Source organism: Chiloscyllium plagiosum, unplaced genomic scaffold (genome assembly GCF_037043375.1).
Source record: "Chiloscyllium plagiosum isolate Xiang-an unplaced genomic scaffold, Cpla_swu_hap1 HiC_scaffold_1, whole genome shotgun sequence".
Lineage (NCBI taxonomy): Eukaryota > Metazoa > Chordata > Chondrichthyes > Orectolobiformes > Hemiscylliidae > Chiloscyllium > Chiloscyllium plagiosum.
The window spans coordinates 77,788,308-77,811,811 of record NW_028270139.1 but is presented as its reverse complement, the minus strand read 5'-3'; the positions used below and the strand labels follow the sequence as shown (position 1 = coordinate 77,811,811).

At 41.5% G+C, this 23,504-nt stretch overlaps 1 protein-coding gene across 8 annotated transcripts in view; it reads right to left on the bottom strand.

Moving 5' to 3' along the window:
- Window positions 1-17,248: 17,248 nt before the first annotated feature.
- Window positions 17,249-23,504, bottom strand: part of cracd (capping protein inhibiting regulator of actin dynamics) — a 226,219-nt gene continuing 219,963 nt past the window's right edge. For all 8 annotated transcript variants that reach the window (XM_087988310.1, XM_087988292.1, XM_043690470.2 and 5 more), the window contains one exon: window positions 17,249-23,092. In XM_087988310.1, coding sequence (XP_087844436.1) covers window positions 22,932-23,092 — 161 coding nt within the window. In that variant the 3' untranslated portion in view covers window positions 17,249-22,931. The remainder of the gene's footprint in view (window positions 23,093-23,504) is intronic.

Below are 23,504 nucleotides of genomic sequence, written 5' to 3'. Positions count from 1 at the left end.
AATTAAACTCCATCTGCCACTTCTCAACCCATTGGCCCATCTGGTCCGTAATCTGATGTAATCCTCTTCACTATCCACTACACCTCCAATTTTGGTGTCACTCGCAAACTTACTAACTGTACATCTTATTCTCGCATCCAAATCATTTATGTAAATGACAAAAAGTAGAGGACCCAGCAACGATCCTTGTGGCACTCCACTGGTCACAGGCCTCCAGTCTGAAAAACAACCCTCCACCACCACCCTCTGTCTTCTACCTTTGAGCCAGTTCTATATCCAAATGGCTATTTCTCCCTGTATTCCGTGAGATCTAACCTTGTTAATCAACCTCCCATGCGGAACCTTGTCGAACACCTGACCAAAGTTCATATAGATCACATCTACTGCTCTGCCCTCGTCAATCCTCTTTGTTACTTCTTCAAAAAACTCAAATCAAGTTTGTGAGTCATGATTTCCCACACACAAAGCAGTGTTGACTATCCCTTAATCAGGGGAGAAAGTGAGGTCTGCAGATGCTGGAGATCAGAGCTTAAAATGTGTTGCTGGAAAAGCGCAGCAGGTCAGGCAGCATCCAGGGAACAGGAGAATCGACGTTTCGGGCATAAATCAGTCCTTGCCTTTCCAAATACATGTACATCCTGTCCCTCAGGATTCCCTCCAACAACTTGACCACCACCGACGTCAGGCTCACCGGTCTATAGTTCCCTGGCTTGTCCTTACCACCCTTCTTAAACAGTGGCACATTAGCCAACCTCCAGTTTTCCGGCACCTCACCTGTGACTATCGATGATACAAATATCTCAGCAAGAGGCCCAGCAATTTAGAGTATTGCTGATTTCTTAGTGGGTTAAAATAGTCATCATGAACTTAAAACACATACCATGTATAATTTTAGGAAAATACAGTGGAAAATTCTTCATAGCTACTAGTGTTTAGAAGCTGATAATCTGTAGCATGAAGGTTCCCAAAGTCTTTCCAGTATGTGCAGGGCAACATGTCAAAATAAGATATTTCTATTTGCCTAGATGTGTACAGCTACATCAATACTCAAAAAAATTAACACTGTTCAAGTCACTTAGTTCAAATCAGTTTGTTTGATTGGCAGATCATCCACCAATTCCAGCAGTGTGTCGTTGTAGTGTATGATGTGTAAAGGACGCACTGTCGTAACTTGGCATGATTTCCTCAATAGCATATTCCAAACAGGTGATCTTTCACTGCTTCGAAGAATACATACAGTGTGTGCATGAGATACTATGTTTCTGATTTCCACTCAGTTGCACTATCCCAAATTTGATGTGGATCATAATTCCTTCTGTCAATTTTAGAGGTCCCTATTTAACAGCATTGAGGGCAAAATGGACAGCAGTCATTCCAGAAGCAACCACACACACCCCGCCATTTGAAGAGCAGTTAGGAACCAGCAATAAATGTTAATGCTAATGATGTGCACAATCCAGAAATGAATAATTTTAAAAACTGTGTGATAGAGAGCTTAGCTTCTTGGCTGCTTAGGTTAATTCCAACTTCAATACTTTGAAAAAAAACTGGCATGGTGTTCAGGACAATGGTGGAATGCCACTGGATGGCAGTAGAGAGTAGCATAAGTATATTAATATTCCATGGAGTAGATTATTTAAGTTGCACTGTTGTGTGGTTAAGGCAAATCCTCACAAGAAATCGAGCATGATCAGAATTTCCCAGTAATTGGCATAGAGAAATATCAGGTCTGCTGCCTGCTCTTGTCAGTGGCAGAAACTAGCTGCAAACTTTGGCTTCAGAGTGGGATCTGTGGTGCAAATCTGTGCACCTAGGCATGGCAAGTGCCATTTTGCTGAGGAAATTAACCTCCAAAGAATGGTCTCTGGAAATTGGTTTGATGCCAGTGATACTATTTTAAAGCTGAACCGTTTTGCCCTCAAAGCTTTTACAACTAGCTTATACAGTAGTAGAAAGCAGCACCTACCACTATTTAAAGATATCATCAGGGACTTTAAGGTCAATTGCTAGTTAATTTTTATATTAGCTGTTTTTTAGATTAGATTACTTACAGTGTGGAAACAGGCCCTTCGGCCCAACAAGTCCACACCGCCCCGCCGAAGCGCAACCCACCCATACCCCTACATTTACCCCTTACCTAACACTACGGGCAATTTAGCATGGCCAATTCACTTGACCTGCACATCTTTGGACTGTGGGAGGAAACCCACGCAGACACGGGGAGAATGTGCAAACTCCACACAGTCGCCTGAGGCAGGAATTGAACCCGGGTCTCTGGCGCTGTGAGGCAGCAGTGCTAACCACTGTGCCACCGTGCCGCTGCATTGGAACTGGTTTGGTGGTTTCAAGATTTTTTAAATGTTCTGAAGAGTTGTGGCATGTGCTAAAGGACTTTATCCTAATTTAAAGCAATGAATATGGGTACACAATCCTGAATTCCTGTGAATTATACCATGTCAGGGACAATGAGTAGAGGTGACACACAGCAGCTAGAAGAGGTGAGGCATAAGATATGTCCAGGGTGTTCGAGGAGCAACTTTTCACTCTTAACTTCGGTGAGTTACGGTGTCATTTATCTTCGATTCACAAAGTAAGTCCTTATTAAAATCTGCCAAATACTGCAGCCTCTGAGCACATCAAGCACAACCTTTCCAAAGTATGGTACACAGAATTGGAGATAAAATGCTAGTTGTGACTGAACTGTGTCATATTACTTTCTTGCTTTGTAGTCTGGCTCAATTTAGTATCCAGGATTCTATATGCCTCCTCGACTGTTTTCCTAAAGTTTTAGCCAATATCTTTCAGACTCTATGTTAAAATTTACTTTAAATTATTCATTTTTAATTTTGTCCCAAATTATAATTTCTAAAAGTGACTCCCTCACTGTTGCTGTTTTTAACATTTTTGGATAAAGGCGAAACACTTCAATTCTCTTGTCCTCAAATAGGCTAGACTTGGTATAGATGCAGAAAGTATTGTAGTCAGATTTGCTGATAATACAATAGGTAGGTGGGAAAGCAAATTGAGAGGAGGCCACCAAAGTGTCTGCAAAGGAATGTACTTATGTTAACTAAGTGAACAAAAATTGGGCAAGTGGTGTATAATGTGAAGTTCACTTTGGCATAAAAAAGTACGAAAAGCAAAATATTAGTTAAATAGAGGCAAATTCAGAATGCTGTAGTTCAGATGACTCTGGGTGTTAAACATAAGTTAGCAGTAATTTGCCATCCTCATGAAATATTGGCCTTTATTGCAAGAGGATGCAAATAAGAAAGTTTTGTCAATTATATAAATGATTTAGATGAGAATATAGGAGGCATGGTTAGTAGGTTTGTAGATGACATCAAAATTGGTGGTATAGTGACACAACAGTGAAGGCAGTTAGCTAACGTTAGAGGTCTTGATTAATCGGGACAATGGACTGAGGAGTGGCAAATAGAGTTTAATTTGGATAAATGTGACGTATTGCATTTTGGTAAAACAAGCAAGGGCAGGATTTACACAGTTTTTTTGTTATTCATTTGTGGGACTTGAGCATCACTGGCTGGCCAGCATTGATAGCCCATCCTTATTTGCCCTTGAGAAGGTGGTGGTGTGCTGCCTTCTTGAATCAATGCAGTCCACTTGCTGTGGGTTGACTCACAATGCTGGCTGCGGGGAATTCCAGGATTTTGACCCAACGACTGTGAAGGGATGGCAGTATATTTCCACCTCAGGGTGGTGAGTGGCTTGGAGGGGAACTTGCAGGTGGTGATGTTCCCAAATACCTGCTGCCCTTGTCCTTCTAGATGGACGTGGTTGTGGATTTGGAATGTGCGATCTAAGGATCTTTGAATTTCTGCAGTGCATCTTGTAGATAATACACATTGCTGCTACTGACCGCCAGTGGTGGAGGGATTGAATGTTTGTAGATGTGCCAATCAAGCAGGTTGCTTTGTCCTGGATGGTGTCAAGCTTCTTGAGTGTTGTTGGAGCTGCACCCATCTGGGGGACCATCTGGGCAAGTGGTGAGTATTCCATCACACTCCTGACTTGTGCCTTGTAAATGGTAGATAGACTTTTGGGTATCAGGAGGTAAAAACAATGACTGCAGATGCTGGAAACCAGATTCTGGATCAGTGGTGCTGGAAGAGCACAGCAATTCAGGCAGCATCCAAGGAGCTTCGAAATCGACGTTTCGGGCAAAAGCCCTTCGTCAGGAATAAATTCAGGCAGCATCCGGAGGTATCAGGAGGTAAAAACAATGACTGCAGATGCTGGAAACCAGATTCTGGATCAGTGGTGCTGGAAGAGCACAGCAATTCAGGCAGCATCCAAGGAGCTTCGAAATCGACGTTTCGGGCAAAAGCCCTTCGTCAGGAATAAATTCAGGCAGCATCCGAGGACCTTCGAAATCGACGTTTCGGGCAAAAGCCCTTCGTCAGGAATAAATTCCTGACGAAGGGCTTTTGCCCGAAACGTCGATTTCGAAGGTCCTCGGATGCTGCCTGAATTGCTGTGCTCTTCCAGCACCACTGATCCAGAATTTTGGGTATCAGGAGGTGAGTTTCTCACCGCAGTATCCCTAAGTCTCTGACCTCTTGTAGCCACTGTGTTTATGTGGTGAGTCCAGTTAAGTTTCTGGTAAACCTAAGGATGTTGACAGAGGTGAAATTCAGTGATGGTAATAGTTTTGAATGCCAAGGGGCTGTGGTAGAGTGTCTTTTATTGGTGATGGTCATTGTCTGGCATTTGTGTGGCGCGAATGATACTTACCACTTGTCGGCCCAAGCCTGAATATTGTCCAGGTCTTGTTGCGTTTATGCACAGACTGTTTCAGTATCTGAGGAGTCACAAATGGTGCTGAGCACTGGGCAATCATCGGCAAACATCCTCATTTCTGACCTTATGACAGAGGGAAGGTCATTGATGAAGCAGCTGAAGATTGCTGGGCCTAGGACACTGCCCTGAGGGACTCCTGCAGAGATATTCTGGAGCTGAGTGTTTGCCCCTGACGCACATTGATTCCAGTTTTGCCAGGGCTCCTTCATGCCATACTCGGTCAAATATGGCCTTGATGTCAAGGGCTGTCACTCTCACCTCACCTCTGGAATTCAGCTCTTTTGTCCATGTTTGAACCAAGGCTGTAATGAGATCAGGAGCTGAGTGACCCTGGCAAAACCCAAACTGGGCGCCACTGAGCAGGTTATTGCTGAGCAGGTGCTGCTTGATAGCACTGTTGATGGCCCCTTCCATCACTTTACTGATGATGGAGAGTAGTGTGATAGGGCGATAATTCTCCGGGTTGGATTTGTCCTGCATTTTGTGTACAGGACATACCTGGGCAATTTTCCATATTGTCAGCTAGATGCCAGTGTTGTAACTGTACTGGAAGAGCTTGGCTAGGGGAGTGGCAAGTTCTGGAGCACACATTTTCAGTACTATTGTTGGAATGTTATCAGGGCCCATTGCCTTTGCAGTTTCCAGTTTCTTGATATTACGTGGAGTGAATCAAATTGGCTGGAGACTGGTGTCTGCGATGCTGGGGACCACTGGAGAGCCAGAGCTGGATCATCCAGTCGGCATTTCTGACTGAATGCATCAGCCTTATTTTCTGTACTGATGAGCTGGGGCTTGCATCATTGAGGATGGAGATACTTGTGGAGCCGCCTCCTCCCGTGAGTGGTTTAATTGTCCACCACCCTTCACAACTGGATGTGGAAGGATTGCAGAGCTTAGATCTGATCCGTTGGTTGTGAGATCGCTTAGCTCTGTCTATCACTTACTGTTTGGCATGCATGTAATCCTGTTTGGTAGCTTCACCAGGTTGACATCTTTAGTTATGCCTGATGCTGCTCCTGGCATGCCCTCCTGCATTCTCCATTGAACCAAGGTTGATGCCCTGGCTTGATGGTAATGGTTGAGCAGGGGATATGCCAGGGCATGAGGTTGCAGATTGTGTTGGAGTATAATTCAGCTGTTGATGGCCCACAGTGCCTCAAAGATGGCCAGTTTCGAGTTGCTAGATCATTTTGAAGTCTGTCCCATTTAGCATGGTAATGGTGCCACACAGCACAATGGAGATTATTCTCAATGTGAAGGCGGGACTTCATCTCCACAAGGACAGTGCGGTGGTCACTTTTACCTCTGCTATCACGGGGACAGATGCGTCTGCAGCCAGCAGATTAGTAAGGATGAAATCGGGTAGCTTTTTCCTATTGTTGATTCCTTCACCACCTGCCACAGACCCAATCTAGCAGTTATATCCTTTAGGACCTGACCAGCTCAATCGGTAAAGCTGCTGCTGAGCCACTCTTGGTGGTGGTCATTGAAATCCCCCACTAGAGTACATTTTGCACCCTTGCCACCCTCAGTGTTTCCTCCAAGTGTTCAAAACGAAGTAGTACTGATTCATCAGACGGAAGAGGACAGTGTGTGGTAACCGGTAAGAGGTTTCCTTGCCCATGTTTAATCTGAAGCCATGAGACGTCATGGGGTCCAGAGTCGATGTCAAGGACTCCCAGGGCAACTCCCTGGGCAACTCCCTCCTGACTGTATACCACTGTGCCCCACCTCTGCTGGGTCTGTCCTGCTGGTGGAATAGGACATATCCGGGCATGGCAATGGTGGTGTCTGGGTGTTATATGTAAGGTATGATTCTCTAAGAATGACTATGTCAGGTTGTTGCATGACTAGTCTGTGAGACAGCTCTCTTAATTTCAGCACTAGCCCCCAGATGTTGGTAAGAAGAACTTTGCATGGTCAACAGGGCTGTTTTTGCCATTGTCTTTTCCGGTTCCAAGGTCGATACCAGGTGGTCCATCCGGTTTCATTTCTTTGTTGTGACTTTCTAGCAATTGATACAACTGAGTAGCTTGCTAGGCCATTTCAGAGGGCAGTTGAGAGTCAACCACATTGCTGTGGAGTCTGGAGTCATATGTAGGCCAGACCAGGTAAGGATGGCACTTTCCTTCCCTCGAGGACATTAGTGAATCAGATGGGTTTTTCTGACAAATGACAATGGTTTTATGGTCATCAGTCAGCCCTTAATTCCAGATTTCTTTTTAATTGAATTCAAATTCCACCAGGTCCCCAGGTGAGTCCAGTTCCCAGATTTGAGCCCAGGTTCCCAGAAAATTATTGTGGATTTCTGAATTAATAGTCGAGTGATAATACCACTAGGCCATCGCCTCCCCTACTGATTGGGCCCTGGGGGGTATTATCAAACAGCAAGATCTAGGAGTTCAGGTACATGATTCTTCGAAATTTTGCATCACAGGTAGACAGGGTGGTTAAGAAGGCATTTAGCACGCTTGTCTTCATTGTTCAGCCCTTTGAGTGTGAGAGTTGGGATGTCATGTTGAGGTTGTACAGGATGTTGATGAGGTCTGTTCTGGAGTACTGTGCGCAATTCTGGTTGCCCTGTTATAGAAAAGATACTAAACTAGAGAGAGTTCAGAAAAATAATTACCAGGATGTTGCTTGGAATGGAGTGTTTAGTTATAAAAACAGGCTGGATAAGCAGGGAGGACTTTTTACTGGAGTAGACGAGGTTAAGGGGTAACTTTATAGAAGTTTATAAAATCACGAGAGGCATAGATAAGGTGAATAGCAAACGCCTTTTCCTTAAGGTGGAGGAGTTCAAAACAAGGGGCACTTTTTTTAAGGTGAAAGAAGAAAGATTTAGAAAGAACGCGGGCAATTTCTCACACCAAAAGTGGTTCATGTGTGAAATGAGCTGCCAGAGGAAGTGTTGAAAAGTGTGGTGCTGGAAAAGCGCAGCAGGCTAGGCAGCATCCAAGGTTTCGGGCATAAGCCCTTCTTCAGGAATGAGGCTGGTGTGCTAAGCGGGCTGAGATAAAAGGTGGTGGGGGGGGGGGGGGGGGGGGGGGGGGGGAGAGGGGATTTTGAGGGAGGGGCGCTGGGAATACGATAGGTGGAAGGAGGTGACGGTGGTAGGCCGGAGAGGGGGTGGGGGTGGAGAGGTCGGAAAGAAGATTGCATGTCAAGAGGGCGGTGCTGAATCGGGGAGTTGGGACTGAGATAAGGTGGGCGGAGGGGAAATGAGGAAGCTGGAGAAATCTACATTAATCCCGTGTGGTTGGAGGGTTCCTAAGCGGAAGATGAGGCGCTTCCTCCAGGCGTCGTGTGGCCAGGGTCTGGCGATGGAGGAGGCCAAGGACCTGCATGTCCTTGGTGGAGTGGGAGGGGGAGTTAAAGTGTTCAGCCACGGGGCGGTTGGGTTGGTTGGTGCTGGTGTACCAGTGCATGTCCTTGGTGGAGTGGGAGGGGGAGTTAAAGTGTTCAGCCACGGGGCGGTTGGGTTGGTTGGTGCTGGTGTACCAGAGGTGTTCCCTAAAATGTTCCGCAAGTAGGTGGCCTGTCTCCCCAACGTAGAGGAGACCACATCGGGTGCAGCGGATACAGTAAATGATGTGTGTGGAGGTGCAGGTGAATTTGCGACGGATATGGAAGGATCCATTGGGGCTTTGGTGGGAGGTGAGGGGGGAGGTCCAAACAGACCCCACCACCAGGGATATATTTCCCTCCCCACCCCTATCAGCGTTCCGGAGAGACCACACCCCCCCCCCACCAACCCAATCTCCACTCCCAGCACCTTTCCCTGCAACCGCCAGAATCCACACACATCATTTACTGTATCCGCTGCACCCGATGTGGTCTCCTCTATGTTGGGGAGACAGGCCGCCTATTGGCGGAACGTTTCAGGGAACACCTCTGGGACACCAGCACCAACCAACCCAACCACCCCGTGGCTGAACACTTTAACTCCCACTCCACCAAGGACATGCAGGTCCTTGGCCTCCTCCATCGCCAGACCCTGGCCACACGACGCCTGGAGGAAGAGCGCCTCATCTTCCGCCTAGGAACCCTCCAACCACACGGGATGAATGTAGGTTTCTCCAGCTTCCTCATTTGCCCTCCCCCCATCTGATCTCAGTCCCAACCCTCGGATTCAGCACCGCCCTCTTGACCTGCAATCTTCTTCCTGACCTCTCCGCCCCCACCCCCTCTCCGGCCTACCACCCTCACCCTCACCTACTTCCACCTATCGTATTCCCAGCACCCCTCCCCCAAGATTCCTCCCCCAAAATTCCCCCCCCCCCCCCCCCCCCCCCCCCACACCCCCAACCTTTTATCTTAGCCTGCTTGGCACACCAGCCTCATTCCTGAAGAAGGGCTTATGCCCGAAACGTCGATTCTCCTGCTCCTCGGATGCTGCCTGGCCTGTTGCACTTTTCCAGCACCACACTTTTCAACTCTGGTCTCCAGCATCTGCAGTCCTCACTTTCTCCCTGCCAGAGGAAGTGGTGGAGGCAGATACAGTTACAACGTTTAAAAGGCATTTAGATAAGTACATGAAAAGGAAAGGTTTGGAGAGATATGGGCCAAGCACAGACAGGCGGGGCTAGTATCGTTTGGGAACATTGTCAATACGGACTATTTTGCCAAAGGGTCTGTTTCCATGCAACTGTATATTGAGACTGCACCTAAAGCACGATGTGTACTTCTGTTGTCCCTACTCTAGGAGATACATTTGCATCTGCATCAGTCCAGGGAAGGTTCTCTAGGTTAACTTGCAGGATGAAGGGAAAGTCTTATGAAGAAAGTTAAACAAGTAAAGTTTGTATTCATTAAAATTGAGAATGATGAGAGGTGAACTTGTTGAAATATGCAACATTCTGAGGTGTCTTGACAGGGTAAATGCTGAGATGTGTTTCATTTTGGGAGGATCTAGAACTAGATGGGAGAATTTCAAAATAAGGTGTCTTCCAGTTTAAAAAAAAATACAGGAAGAACTGCAGATGCTTGAAATCTGAAACAAACATTGCTGTAAAATCTCAGCAGGTCTATCAGCATCTATGGAGTGAAATCAGAATTAACATTGCGGGTCAAGTGACCCTTCTTCAGAATTTAAGATGGAATTACTTCTTTAAACTTGACTCTTCATTCGTATTATCCCAGAGAGAAACTGAGACTCAGTACTCATACATATTCAAAGCTGAAAATGCTAATATTTGATTGACGAGAAGGAGGAAGGCTGGAAAATGGTGTTTAGGGCATAATCAGACTAGCCATGATTTTATTAAATAGCAGAACAAGATCAAGGGGTTAAGTGACCTTACTCTTGTTCCTCTTAAGAACTGGGTAATGACAGTTGATTTCCTGGTGACTTGCTGAAGCTCTTTTTGAGAAATCCATGTTTAATTAATTTAAATTCCTCAACTACTATGATGGGAATTGCACTTGTGCTAATTTAATTGTTAGTCAGTAACAATGATCATGTGACTATCTCATTGGATGTACATCATGATGCGTACAAAATGTGATGGATCAAACCATTGTGATGCTTTAAAAAAACTTACCCAATTTAGTGAAATATCATTTCTGAACTGAAAGCCTGTTTACATCTTCAGCCTGCCTGCATTAGCTGAGTCATGGTATTAGTATCCTTTACAGGTCCTCTACTGATAAGGGAGAGTGGGCAGGATAAATATTTGATCCTGTCAAAGGAAAGGTTTCTAATTAAAAGGGACCACAGTGTGAACTGCAATTACTCACCAGCACCTAGTTTTCTGAGGCTACAGAAATCATAGGGTTATAGAGGAGATGTGGCAAAGCTGCTTCCTGGTTCTTTTGTCTGGAAGCCTTGCTGTGACATCTGAGAGCCTTCAGTGAGGTGAACCCTTGCAAGGACTAGGGTCAAGAGTGTGGTGCTGGAAAAGCACAGCAGGTCAGGCAGCATTGGAGGAGCAGGAGAATCAATGTTAAGCCCTTCATCAGGAAGGCTTATGCCTGAAATGTCGATTCTCCTGCTCCTCGGATGCTGCCTGACCTGCAGCGCTTTTCCAGCATCATACTCTTGACTCTGATCTCCAGCATCTGCAAGCCTCACTTTTTCTCTTTTGCAAGGACTAAAAAAGGAAATAGCTCTTCGACTAAGCAGGTATATATGGAAATCAGAAGTGTGATCATTCCAAACTAAAGTCAGAATCCAGGACTTGGGAAAAGTGGGGAAGGTGAGTGGCATAACATTCACAGCATTACACAGAGGTATAACAGAACTATGAATTGTCGAGCATTCCATGGATCCTATCATATCTTAGAACTCCATTCGTTTTTCTCCATCTTCAGGTACCTTGTCCCAATCTGAGCAGTTAATGTTTATTCTTGCCATAATCTTAGTGTTGTTTTATACAAATGCTCCTCAGTTACCTTGCACACATTGATTCCATGCACTCTGTTTCTCTGTTTAGACAGGGTGGTGGGTAGCCCTCCAATGACAGACACTTTAATGGCCACAGGCTATATGTGCCCAGTCACCAAGACTTCCCAGATGTCAGCATTGACCTGCTGAGAGCCTGAACCACCGGAGGTGCGAGCCTTCCAATAGGTTGGAAGAGGTGATTCTCTACTAGTTAACCTTTATCTGTGGCTCTTATCTCCTTCCTGCTGAAATTCAGTCTATCCTGTCTGTCTGTGGAGTAGCATACAGCTAAATTTATGACAGAAACAGAAATCCAAATCAAATCAGGCAAATTATGTCTGTACTCGCAATGCAGTAGAATTCAAATACTCGGTGACCCTCAAAATTGACTCCAATAGTTCCAAACCAGAATTTTTGAACAGCCAGTACCAGACTTAGTGAGTACCAGTACCCGATATGAGGTTTATATCTGTGTTGGCAAGTTTAGGTGTTAACTTCCTTGGGGTTACTGGTGCAATGTCACAGTGTGCTGGGTGGTTCCTGGCTTGTAGTGTCTGAAGTGCAACTGGGCTTTAAGTATGCTGCCGGCATAATTAACAGTGACAAGTACTTACACCTTTCCTGGAATAGAACACATGAAATATACATGATAGAGCCTGATTGTGGAATTAATGAGGTGATATGGGGATGATTTTATATGAAAAGTTGCTGAACGCCATGGCATGCTGGACTCCATGTTCACGCATAGGGTCAAAGAGCTGTATAGCGCAGAAACAGATCTGTTAGTCCAACTTGTTCATGCCAGCCAGATCTCCTAAATAAATTTAGTCCCATTTGCCAGCATTTGACCCAAATCCCTCTAAACCCTTCATATTCCTATACCCATCCAGATGCCTCTTAAATGTTGTAATTGTACCAGCCTCCACCACTTCCTCTGACACCTCATTCCATACACACACTACCCTCTGCGTGGAAAAGTTGCCTCTTGGGTCCCTTTTAAATCTTTCCCCTCTCACCTTAAACTATACCTTCTAGTTTTAAACTCCCCCAACCTAAGGAAAAGACCTTGTGTATTTACCCAAACCATGCCCCTCATGATTTGATAAAACATTTTTCCTGAAGTTGGGAAAAGGAGGGTTGTGAATTTATACAATTCTACATCCCACAGTGATGAGGATGACACATTGTTAAATAAATTTGAGGCTGTCATAGACAGATTTGTAATCAACCTGTTCAAAGATATAAACACACATGTCTGGAGCAGATGGGATGATATTTGTGTCTCCTGTATGCATATACAGAACCTTTTTAATATGCTCAAAGTAATCTAGTTAAACATGGGACCAGATTTTTCAAATACTGCAGACCAATTGTGTTTGTGGGCTGAATTTTGCATTGGTTTGGTGATGTTTGAGTTGCACTGGTGATTTGAAGGGTATCTCAACAAGAGGCCTAGTGAAATATCTCATCACATCTTAACAAAATCACTTTGTTAACTAACTAAACAATCAGTGTGCCCTCCCTACCCTTGTGAACGGCAGAAAGGGATGAGAACCTCAACCGCAGCAACTCAACATTGGCGGGATGCCCTGGAGTTGACTGGTGTCCCTGGCACAAGCGTCATTTTTTAAATGCCATTTTGCGTCTGGATGTACACTACATATAGGGAGCTGTTTGGCATATTTGCTGACATTTATCTTGGATATGACACAGGAAGGAAATCTGGCACCTTACTTTATAGCAGCCAGTTGGAGGAGCATATGGACAGGGTGTTGCTAAAGGCAGGAGGTCCTCTTCAACCCTGCCCCAAAACCAGCAGAAGATCATGACTCCAGACCATGCCACCCAGGCCAATTCAGTTTCAGCTGCCTAGAGGAATGCGCAGCAATATACAGGAAATAGGTCAATATCCTCCACTCTACCAGCCTAAGTGCTATCATCAGCATCTCTCTGATACCTCACTCTCACTCTATCTCTGCTACTGAACTCCCCTCTCACCAAGGCTCATGCTCTACCACTCTCTCTCAAGCCTGCAACATATTCACCCTTCCACTGCCTCAGACCAGCACTGTGCTACTTTCTGTACTAGGTGCTCACACTTCAATTTCTGCTTGCAGGGTGGGAGGAGGAGGAGCAGTGTTGGAATCCGATTTTCCAAAGTGCAGGTGGGGGATGGAGCAGTAGGCATCTTCAGTTGTTTGGCAGTTGTTGAGGATGTTCAGACTTCTGGTGAGACAGATGTGTTGATGATAGTTTGGTAACACATTCTTGAGGTTGGCCTGATTGAAGTCACTGGCTATGATGAACAAGGTCTCAGGATATTCCTGTCTCAAGATTGTTTTTAGCATTGTATACTTTAAGTGCATGCTTCACTTAAAAGAATTCACAGTGGAGTGGGGTGTTGAGTGCTGTCAGGATAGCAGAGATGAGCTCACATGGCAGCTAGTAGCGACAGCTTGTTACTGTAAGATAATCTAGGTCTGGAGAGCAAAAACCTCACCAGGGTTGCCACATCTGAACACCAGGAAGTGGTGATCGGGAAACAAACTCCATTGCCCCTTGCCTTACCCGAGGACGCTGAATGGTCCATTTGGTGAACTGAAAATCCCTCTGGTTGTAAGGCACAACCAGGTGCACAAGGAGTGAGCCATGTCTCTGTAAAACCAAGCACACAGCAGTCTCAATTCCTTTTGGAAGTGAGTCTAACTTGAAATTCATCCATTTTGTTCTCAATGGCCCTGTCCAGCTCTTAAGGCCGAGTGCATATCCCTGAGCGCAAAGTGTCACTGCTGCAGCATTATAATTATAGTTACAAAAGCAGAAATTACTGGAGAAACTCAGCAGGTCTGGCAGCATCTGTGGAGAGAAAGCAGAGTCAACATTTCAGGTTCGGTGACCTTTATTGGCCATTCAGAAGAACAGTCATTGGAACCAAAACTTTGACTCTGCTTTCTCTCCACAGATACTGCCAACTTGCTGAGTTTCTCCAGCAATTTCTGATTTTGTTTCATATTTCCAGGATCCACAGTTCTTTGTTTTAGTTATAAGATTTGCTGTTTTGTCCCAAGGTGCAGTATTAAAGTGAAGCGTCCTGTAAGTTATCTGGAGATATGCCATGTGGGCTTCTAACAGGCTGAATCATATCAGATGCCAATGTTTGTGGGTGTGTGGTGTGTGTGGCTGGTGCTCATGAAGTGTACTGTGAAATCATGGTACCCAACACAGAGTTCTTTGGAGCTGGTGGCAGCTGAAGTTGCCAGGTAACATCCAAAATTTGTATTGAGAATTCACAACATCTAATTTACTCAAAGTGGACAGTGGGATAGAAATCTGCACGTTACTGAGGTTAAATGTTCATTAAGATCATTAACCAGACAATTATCCCCTTAATAGGCAACTCACTGCTCCCTAGTTAGAATACTGCTTCAATGCCAGAACTTAGTTAAAAGGTGCATCAAGTTGTTCTCTGTGTCAACAGAAACTTCACTGAGCTTTTCACATGATTATGCCACCTTTCTCACCATAGCCCACATCATTCAGGCCCCTATAAGATTCTGCCAAATGTTAACTCATCATGAAAACATTATTTTTAATTTAAATACCCATGGTAATTTCATATCTCTTCAACCTCTTTAGTTACAACCAGTCAAATCATGCTTCAATGCTGACATTGTTTAGACAAAGTCAGAAGACACATGACACCAGGTGAACCTGATAAAGGAGTAGCGCTCCGAAAGTTTGATTTCAAATAAACCTGTTGGACTTTAAACTGGTGCTGTTTGATTTCTGACTTTGTCCACCCCAGTCCAACACTGGCACCTCCACATCATAGCTTTTGAAGTAATCACTAATCCTGGAAGTGCAATCCACAGCTTCACAACTTTCATTGAAGACGTTGCTTTCCTGTCCCCCATTGTTAATATCTGACATTTAACATAACTATGGTCCCTTACTCTTGACCCTTACACCACTGTAATTTGAATCCTTCAGCTAACCCTGTCCTGTCCTTGCATAATTAAAACTAAACATAGAACATAGAACAATACAGCACAGAACAGGCCCTTCGGCCCACGATGTTGTGCCAAACATTTGTCCTAACTTAAGCAACCATCCATGTACCTATCCAATTGCCGCTTAAAGGTCACCAAAGATTCTGACTCTACCACTCCCACAGGCAGCGCATTCCATACCCCCACCACTCTCTGGGTAAAGAACCCACCCCTGACATCTCCCCTATACCTTCCACCCTTCACCTTAAATTTATGTCCCCTTGTAACATTCTGTTGTACCCGGGGAAAAAGTTTCTGACTGTCTATCTATTCCTCTGATCATCTTATAAACCTCTATCAAGTCACCCCTCATCCTTCGCCGTTCCAATGAGAAAAGGCCTAGCACTCTCAACCTATCCTCGTACGACCTATTCTCCATTCCAGGCAACATCCTGGTAAATCTTCTCTGCACCCTCTCCAAAGCTTCCACATCTTTCCTAAAGTGAGGCGACCAGAACTGCACACAGTACTCCAAATGTGGCCTAACCAAAGTCCTGTACAGTTGCAACATCACTTCACGACTCTTGAATTCAATCCCTCTGCTAATGAACGCTAATACACCATAGGCCTTCTTACAAGCTCTATCCACCTGAGTGGCAACTTTCAAAGACCTATGAACATAGACCCCAAGATCCCTCTGTTCCTCCACCTCACTAAGAACCCTACCGTTAACCCTGTATTCCGCAAACTTTTATTGTTCCAGTAATATGGGAACTATAATCCTAACTGCGCTTTGAAACTACCATGAGCCTCGAGCATACGCTGAAAATAAATCAGTGTATCTCTGTCTTTGCATTAACTATGATCTTAGTCATGTTTGTTAAGACTTACAGGAGACGAGGCAATGCTATGACCATTTACTGTATGTGAGTATTCAACAAGTGAAGACTTATCATGCATGAATTATTTGAGGCATTATAAAGAGAAAAATCTGAAAATCAAATAAAATTTCCAGCCCATGTACCATGTCCATGTATTCCACCAGTTAATAAAAGGGATTTATTACATACAACACTTTTTATCATTACACACTAAAGGACCAAATGCAGTGTTGGATTCCAAAGTCATACAAACCTGAAAAGAAAATGAGAAAACAATTGCAATTTGCATCACTTTTAAAAATAAAATTAAACTAAGTTACAATAATATTGTATCTCAATCACTTTTGGACATTGAGAGTCATATTAGAAACCAGAATTTTGATTAAATGTCACTTTTAGCCACTTATATAGTTATAGCAAGTAATTTGTTTACATTTTGTATTTAAAAATTATAACAGAAAATGTAAAATTACAAACACAATATGTTCAGCAATGATAAAAAAAGTATGTATGCCAAAAAGGTTAGGAAAGGTTAGGAACATTTTGATCTTTTATAAATTCTATGTCAACATTAACTACTCATTGCTTGTTCCCTTCAGTGCTGAATATTTGGAAACACCGTGTAATTCAACAAATGTTATGAGTGAATGCTTAGGATTATGTAAAGCGACAGCATCTTTGTACTTGATGTTTGTTAGTGCAAAGTATCTTGCGCAAATGATGGATAATATACAGATATCATAATTCCATTTTAATCAGTATAAATTGCTACTCCAAATAGAATTATTTATTGGAATAACGGGATTGATCAGTTTTCCAGTGTCAGGTTTGTCTGCATATTAAATACATACGAACTCAGCACATAAATTGGTTGTCATGTTTTAACACTTGTAATCCTCACCTTTTATAAATATCAATGTATCTCAGGAGAATACCAATCAAATATATGAAATACTGCATATTGACAACATTTAGATAATATGTTAACTTGGTATATAGCATGGTATCTACAAGTACAGATCTCCAGATATGCTCACTTAAATCGTTGTGGGTCACACAATCAAAATCCAGGTATTTAAATAAAATTCTATTCACAGTATGCAACAATTAAATTACCACTGTCTTTATGTAGTTCTCTTATTAATGCACAATGAATTGCTTCTCCCTAAAAAGCTGTGGGAAATCAGAAAAAAATGTTTATCACCAAATAAAGATCAGTTAATCTGGAAGATTTTGGTGATGCTTGAGAGACACACCTGGAGCAGTACTGTGAAAATTTACTTCAATCATAAACTTAAAATTACTTCCATGTTAAAATGCTGCTCATTAAGTGTAAGATTCTTAACTTTAAGGCCTCATTCTAAGATATATTTTGTTTGGATTTATTTGTAAGAAATAGGGCGCAACATCTTCAAGCGAACAAGCAGACTGTACAAAATATTTTTCTTAATAAATTTTGATTTTAAGACAAGCTTATGTATTAAGTTCCCATATTTGTCAGCCCTAAAAAGAAAGCATGTTGTTTATTTACAATGAATGGTTTCCTTGATTATTTTAATATTTCACTATCCCAAGATTTAATAAACAAAAGAACAATTTTATCCCAGTTTTGGAACCAGAACTTAATTGAGACTGTGTAAGAAACTACTTGGAGATAGAGAGGGGATGAATACAGTGGGGATGGAAAGAAGTCAGAAATTTAGTCGTAGGACTTCCACATTGGTAACTAATAAACAATTAATTCTAAAAATGAACAACTATATAAAAAGGCTAGTAAACCATTATTTTTTAAAAATGAACAACTATATAATAAAACATTAATGATTAGTTAGATCAAATGCCCAAAAAACTTTATGGTTAAAATCTGAAATGAAAAGACTGCAGATACAGAAAATTGTGACACATAATCACATCCATTCTCGACAAAGGATTATAAGTATAACTTTAGTTTACTTCTAGATACGGACAAACGTATGTGTTTTAAGCCTTTTTAAATCTTAGTTACACATCAGAATTTGACAAATTATTATCAATAACAAATCAAAGTTCTACTTTGTTGAACTCTGAAAACTAAAATTTCAAAGAATAATCCCAATATAAATTAGAATGTTCAGTGTCACGTTTTTGGTATTGTCATGTGTAAATGTTTAAAAAGAATAGAATTTAAAGTGGAAATTTTTTTACAGACTGACATTTTTAGAGTCTTTTTGTTCTGATAAAGTGGTTCACATTTTTTTTTGTTCATATGTTCCATCCCAGACAAATTTAAAATGTAAGAAACATAAAGAAAGTACATAAATTTATTGAAGTTCCAAATTTATTAACATTTGATGGAAATTAAAAATGGAAAGAAACAATGACAACTGTACTCCTGAAAACATCCTACAGTCCCTGAAACAGGTAATATAAAAATCACTGCTTGGACACATTAATAATTTAGCTTTTTAAGAAAAAATTGAACTGATGGAAGCAGCAAATTTTCAGAAATTGAAAGACTCAAAATGATGAATAACGTTGCACTTTGTATGATTTGATTATATTAAATCCATTCAGTACTAGTTTACATATTGAACAAGTAATTATGATGACGCAAAAGATAACTAAACCAAAATATTACCCAGAGTTACAGTAATATTTTCAATAATTGAAGACTGCAATAGCTTACAGATTGGATTAGAATGGTTCATTGTTATTTAGATATGTTACATAAAAACTGTGATCTTCATATTGCCTCATTAGTTTTTTTTATTATGTCACACAGCATTAAAGCATTAATTACTCTTTACTTCCAGGAGATATAAGCAATTCCCATAGAAAATGTTGCATCCATTATTTAATACTGTTAGTAATCAAAATTCATCATGATTTTATGTCAGAAGTTGATGGCCTAAATCAACGAAGTATAATATTCCCAAATATTGACTCGTCCCTACAGTTTCATGAAATGTAAGAACACTATAGTAAACAAAGTGCATAAATTGATAACTTAAATAAAATCACATATTGTTTAAATAAGTCGTTACCTGCTTCTATTACACAACAGATCAAAGGATTGATAACATCCTGCCATTTTCTGTTCCAAAATGCAGTCTGAGCAATATTACTGCTATTGCTATTACAGTTTCAGAGTCGAGAGTGTAGTGCTGGAAAAGCACAGCAGTTCAGACAGCATCCGGGGGCAGGAGAATCGACGTTTCGAGCATAAGCCTGATGAATTTCAGCACCACACTCTCGACTCTGATCTCCAGCATCTGCAGTCCTCACTTTCTCCTATTACAGTTTCAGACATGATAACTTTTTATGTTTGTCATGAAATTTGCATTTGGATTAAAATTGATTTTTTTTACAAACATGCTGAGGAGCTGACATTATTTACATGTCAGAAGCTCCAAAGCTTAGGAGTGTTTACATTTACAACACAGAATCTTACAGTATAATGTTATGGATCAATACTTTGTTTCTAAGAAAATAATCTGCAGGAGTACCTCGCTTACATAAAAGTAAGAAAAATGCTGGTAAGAACAAAAGCATTGAGTTTTATGCATAAAATAAGGGCATGCATAAATTACTTAGATAGGTTATAGTGATCACAAAAGCTCAAATCAACTTAGAGTAAAAGTTCCAATCAGTAAACAGTTCCTAAATTAGTAAATCAGTTCCTCAATAGGACTGGGTAATCTTGTAATCTTAATAGTTGTTTAAGTAAAATTGAATAATAATAATTATACACTAGCACTTTGGAAAAAAGAATACAAGCATGGACTACTTTCTAAATGGTGAGAAAATTCTTAAAGCCAAAGTACAAAGGGATCTGGGAGTGCTTGTCGAGGATTCTCTAAAGGTAAATATGCAGGTTGAGTCCGTGATTAAGAAAGCGAATGCAATGTTGTCATTTATCTCAAGAGGGTTGGAATATAAAAGCACCGTTGTGCTACTGAGACTTTATAAAGTTCTGGTTAGGCCCCATTTGGAGTGCTGTGTCCAGTTTTGGTCCTCACACCTCAGGAAGGACATACTGGCATTGGAGCGTGTCCAGCGGAGATTCACACGGATGATCCCTGGAATGGTAGGCCTAACATACGAGGAACGGCTGAGGATCCTAGGATTGTATTCATTGGCGTTTAGAAGATTAAGGGGAGATCTAATAGAAACTTACAAGATAATACATGGCTTGGAAAGGGTGGACGCTAGGAAATTGTTTCCTTAGGCGAGGAGACTAGGACCCGTGGACACAGCCTTAGAATTAGAGGGAGTAAATTCAGAACAGAAATGCGGAGACATTTCTTCAGCCAGAGAGTGGTGGGCTTGTGGAATTCATTGCCGCAGAGTGCAGTGGAGGCTGGGATGCTAAATGTCTTCAAGACAGAGATTGATAAATCGTTGATGTCACACGGAATTAAGGGCTACGGGGAGAATGCGGGTAAGTGGAGTTGAAATGCCCATCAGCCATGATTGAATGGTGGAGTGGACTCGATGGGCCGAATGGCCTTACTTACACTCCTATGTCTTATGGTCCTATTAGCAAACCTATTTCAAGAGTTCTTTTTAATGGCTCCACGGCATCTTAAAGGCTACCAGAAGATAATAATACACTCGATGTTATAAATGTAGATTTTTCCAATGTCTGTTATTTTCCATTAGACTATTACTTTATGCTGATTTGTGCCTGCAGAAATATAGGTTTAACGGATTTTAATGTCAGTTTAAAGTTTATATTTTATAGATACTGAATTTCAATTTACTTGGACTATGGATGTTTTAGGAAGTCCCAAAACATGATGGGATATTGGTAAAGAACCACTAAGAATTGATATAACACATAAAAATGAATCAATTTACAAATCTCCAATTTAACTGCATTCAGATTAAGAAACAAATTTGCTTTGATGAAATATTATGGGAATATGAGATAAAAAGACAAAAAGCCCTGAAGCTGCTTCTTCCTCTTTTCAGTATTCAGAAGAGAACTTGACAAACGATCTGTCCATTTGGTGTCGGTAGACCCACACTGCCCTTAAATAGGGAGTTTCAGGACTTTGACTAGCAATACTGAAGGAAAAGTGATATATTTCCAAGTCAGGATGGTGAGTGGCTTGGAGGGAAACCTGCAAGGGCTGTTGCTCCAATGTATCTGCTGCCCAATATCCTTTTAGATGCACGTTGGCAAGCGCTTGGAAGGTGCTAAATTTCTTTATTGCATCTCGTAGATGGTATACACTGCTCCTACTAAGTATTGGTGGTGGAAGAAGCGAATGTTTGTGCATGTGATTTAGTCAAGTGATCTATGCTAGATGGTGTCAGCTTCTTGACTTTTGTTGGACCTACACTCAAATCAGGCAAATAGGGAATATTTCATCACACTCTTGACTTGTGCCCTGTAGGTGCTGGGCAGTTTGGGGAGTCAGGTGGTGAGTTATCTGATATGGGCTTCCTGGCCTCTGACCTGTCCCTTATAATCACAGTATCTTTATGGCTAGTTCAGTTCAGTTTCTACTCGATGGTAAACACCAGGATGTTAATTTAGTAAATCAGCTGATGGTCAACAGTAATGTTCATTGTTGGAGATGGTCATTTACTAACACTTATGTGGCACAAATGTTACTTGCCGCTTGTCAGATTTTATCCAGATTTTGCTGCAACTTGAAGACTAACACACCAGCTACACCAAGACAGTGACGAGTGGACTGTTTGGACAAATGAGAGCAAATTTACATAGGTTTCTCACTAATCTGCGGGAATTTAAGCAAAGCAGAGGTGGAAATCCACAACTGGTATTTCTGCAATTTTTACAGGATTTTCCTGGCTTATCAACTCAAATTTATAAAAGAAGCCCCGCAGAAATTCATCCCTTGTATCCTTTTTCAATCGTGTTCCTTCAAAGGAGACTGTCCCACAGAGTAAGAAAAGCATATCTTCAAACAATCTGAGACAGATTAAAGTAACCAGCCCACCAACGGGCAGAGGAAATATTCACACAGCATCTAATGTGGAAAATGTCAGTTACTGTACATATATCATGTCTTACCCAAATTCTGTCCAACAGGGTAGATAAAACACATTAACTGAACAAATTAAATTAGAAGATTGGGGCAGTGGTTAGGGTGGAATGGAGTGGGACACTATTTTTCCATGACTCGTTAACTACTGTATGCAAACTGGTTTAACTTTCACCAAGGAAATTTAATTTTGTCTTTTAATCTATATTACTATATTTCCTGTTTTAAATGTTGGCTATATTAACCAACAATTCAAAATAAATAATCGTTTCTTGTTTTTTTAGCATTACTTGAAAAAACAACTTTTTCTTGTACTAGAATCACAAGCATGTGCATCATGCCAAAGTCCAATCCAAAAATATAATTTAACTAAATGCTAAAATTAAAATCGAGTTTAATTTACAGTCAAGTTATGAAAATATTTAGTATTTTATTGAAGGATATTAGGACAACATTTAGTCGACCCTATAATACAAGTCAAAATTTGAGCTATTTTAGAGTAAGAAGAATATTCTCTGAAAAGGTTTGAAAGCAAGTTGGGGTTTGAAGTGGTAAGAACAGGAGGAGACAATACCGTACACAGTTGAGGACTGAGATAGTTAAATTATGCAGTGGCAATTTCTTTTCGTGTATGTTCAATTTACAAACAATATTGGGGAACTACAGAGAATGTTGATCAAGATTTACAATTACAAGCTACATGTCATTTGCATTCTTGATATACTGAGAAATGTGATGTATGCAGCACAACATAGTGCTTTTTTATGATTTTAATCTATTTTGAAAAAAATACACTTTAGCACTTCTTGTTTAGTGAAAGCTATACAACATATAGTGGTAGTTCCCAAACCATTTGAGTTCATTTAATTATCTGAGGACAGTCGCTCCAAGCTTTAGCTTTTCTTTTGGCAAGTGCAAGCCAGGCAGGTTCCACAGATACTGGTGCAGCATCAGGAGTTGAGAATCTCTTCGGTAATTCTTTCACTTGTGGACTTGATCCCACTGAATCACATATTTCAACTATACAAGGGGAATTCATAAAAAACACAAAAATACCAAAATTGGAGTTTATTAAACAATAAGGTATCAAGAAAATATTGCGATAAGAAATGGGAAGAGTTTCTTTTTATAAAGAACGATGCATTACCAATCTGATTCCATATTCTGCCATTATCTTCTCTCTTCCCTCATCGACTTAATGTTGACTCCTTGTTTGGACACTACGTTGTGTTTACTGTGCCAGTGAGTGTATCAGGATTTTGAAACATATTAAGAAACAGAAGGATTTTGTGAAGATTTGTAGCTCATGTTGTGGATGAAGTCATGCATTTGTTCACCGAGCCAGTGTGTTTTTTTTTCTACACACATTTTGTCGCCTCTCTAGGTGGCCTGTCTTTTATAAGGTATTGGTGGTCTGTCCCACCTAGATTTT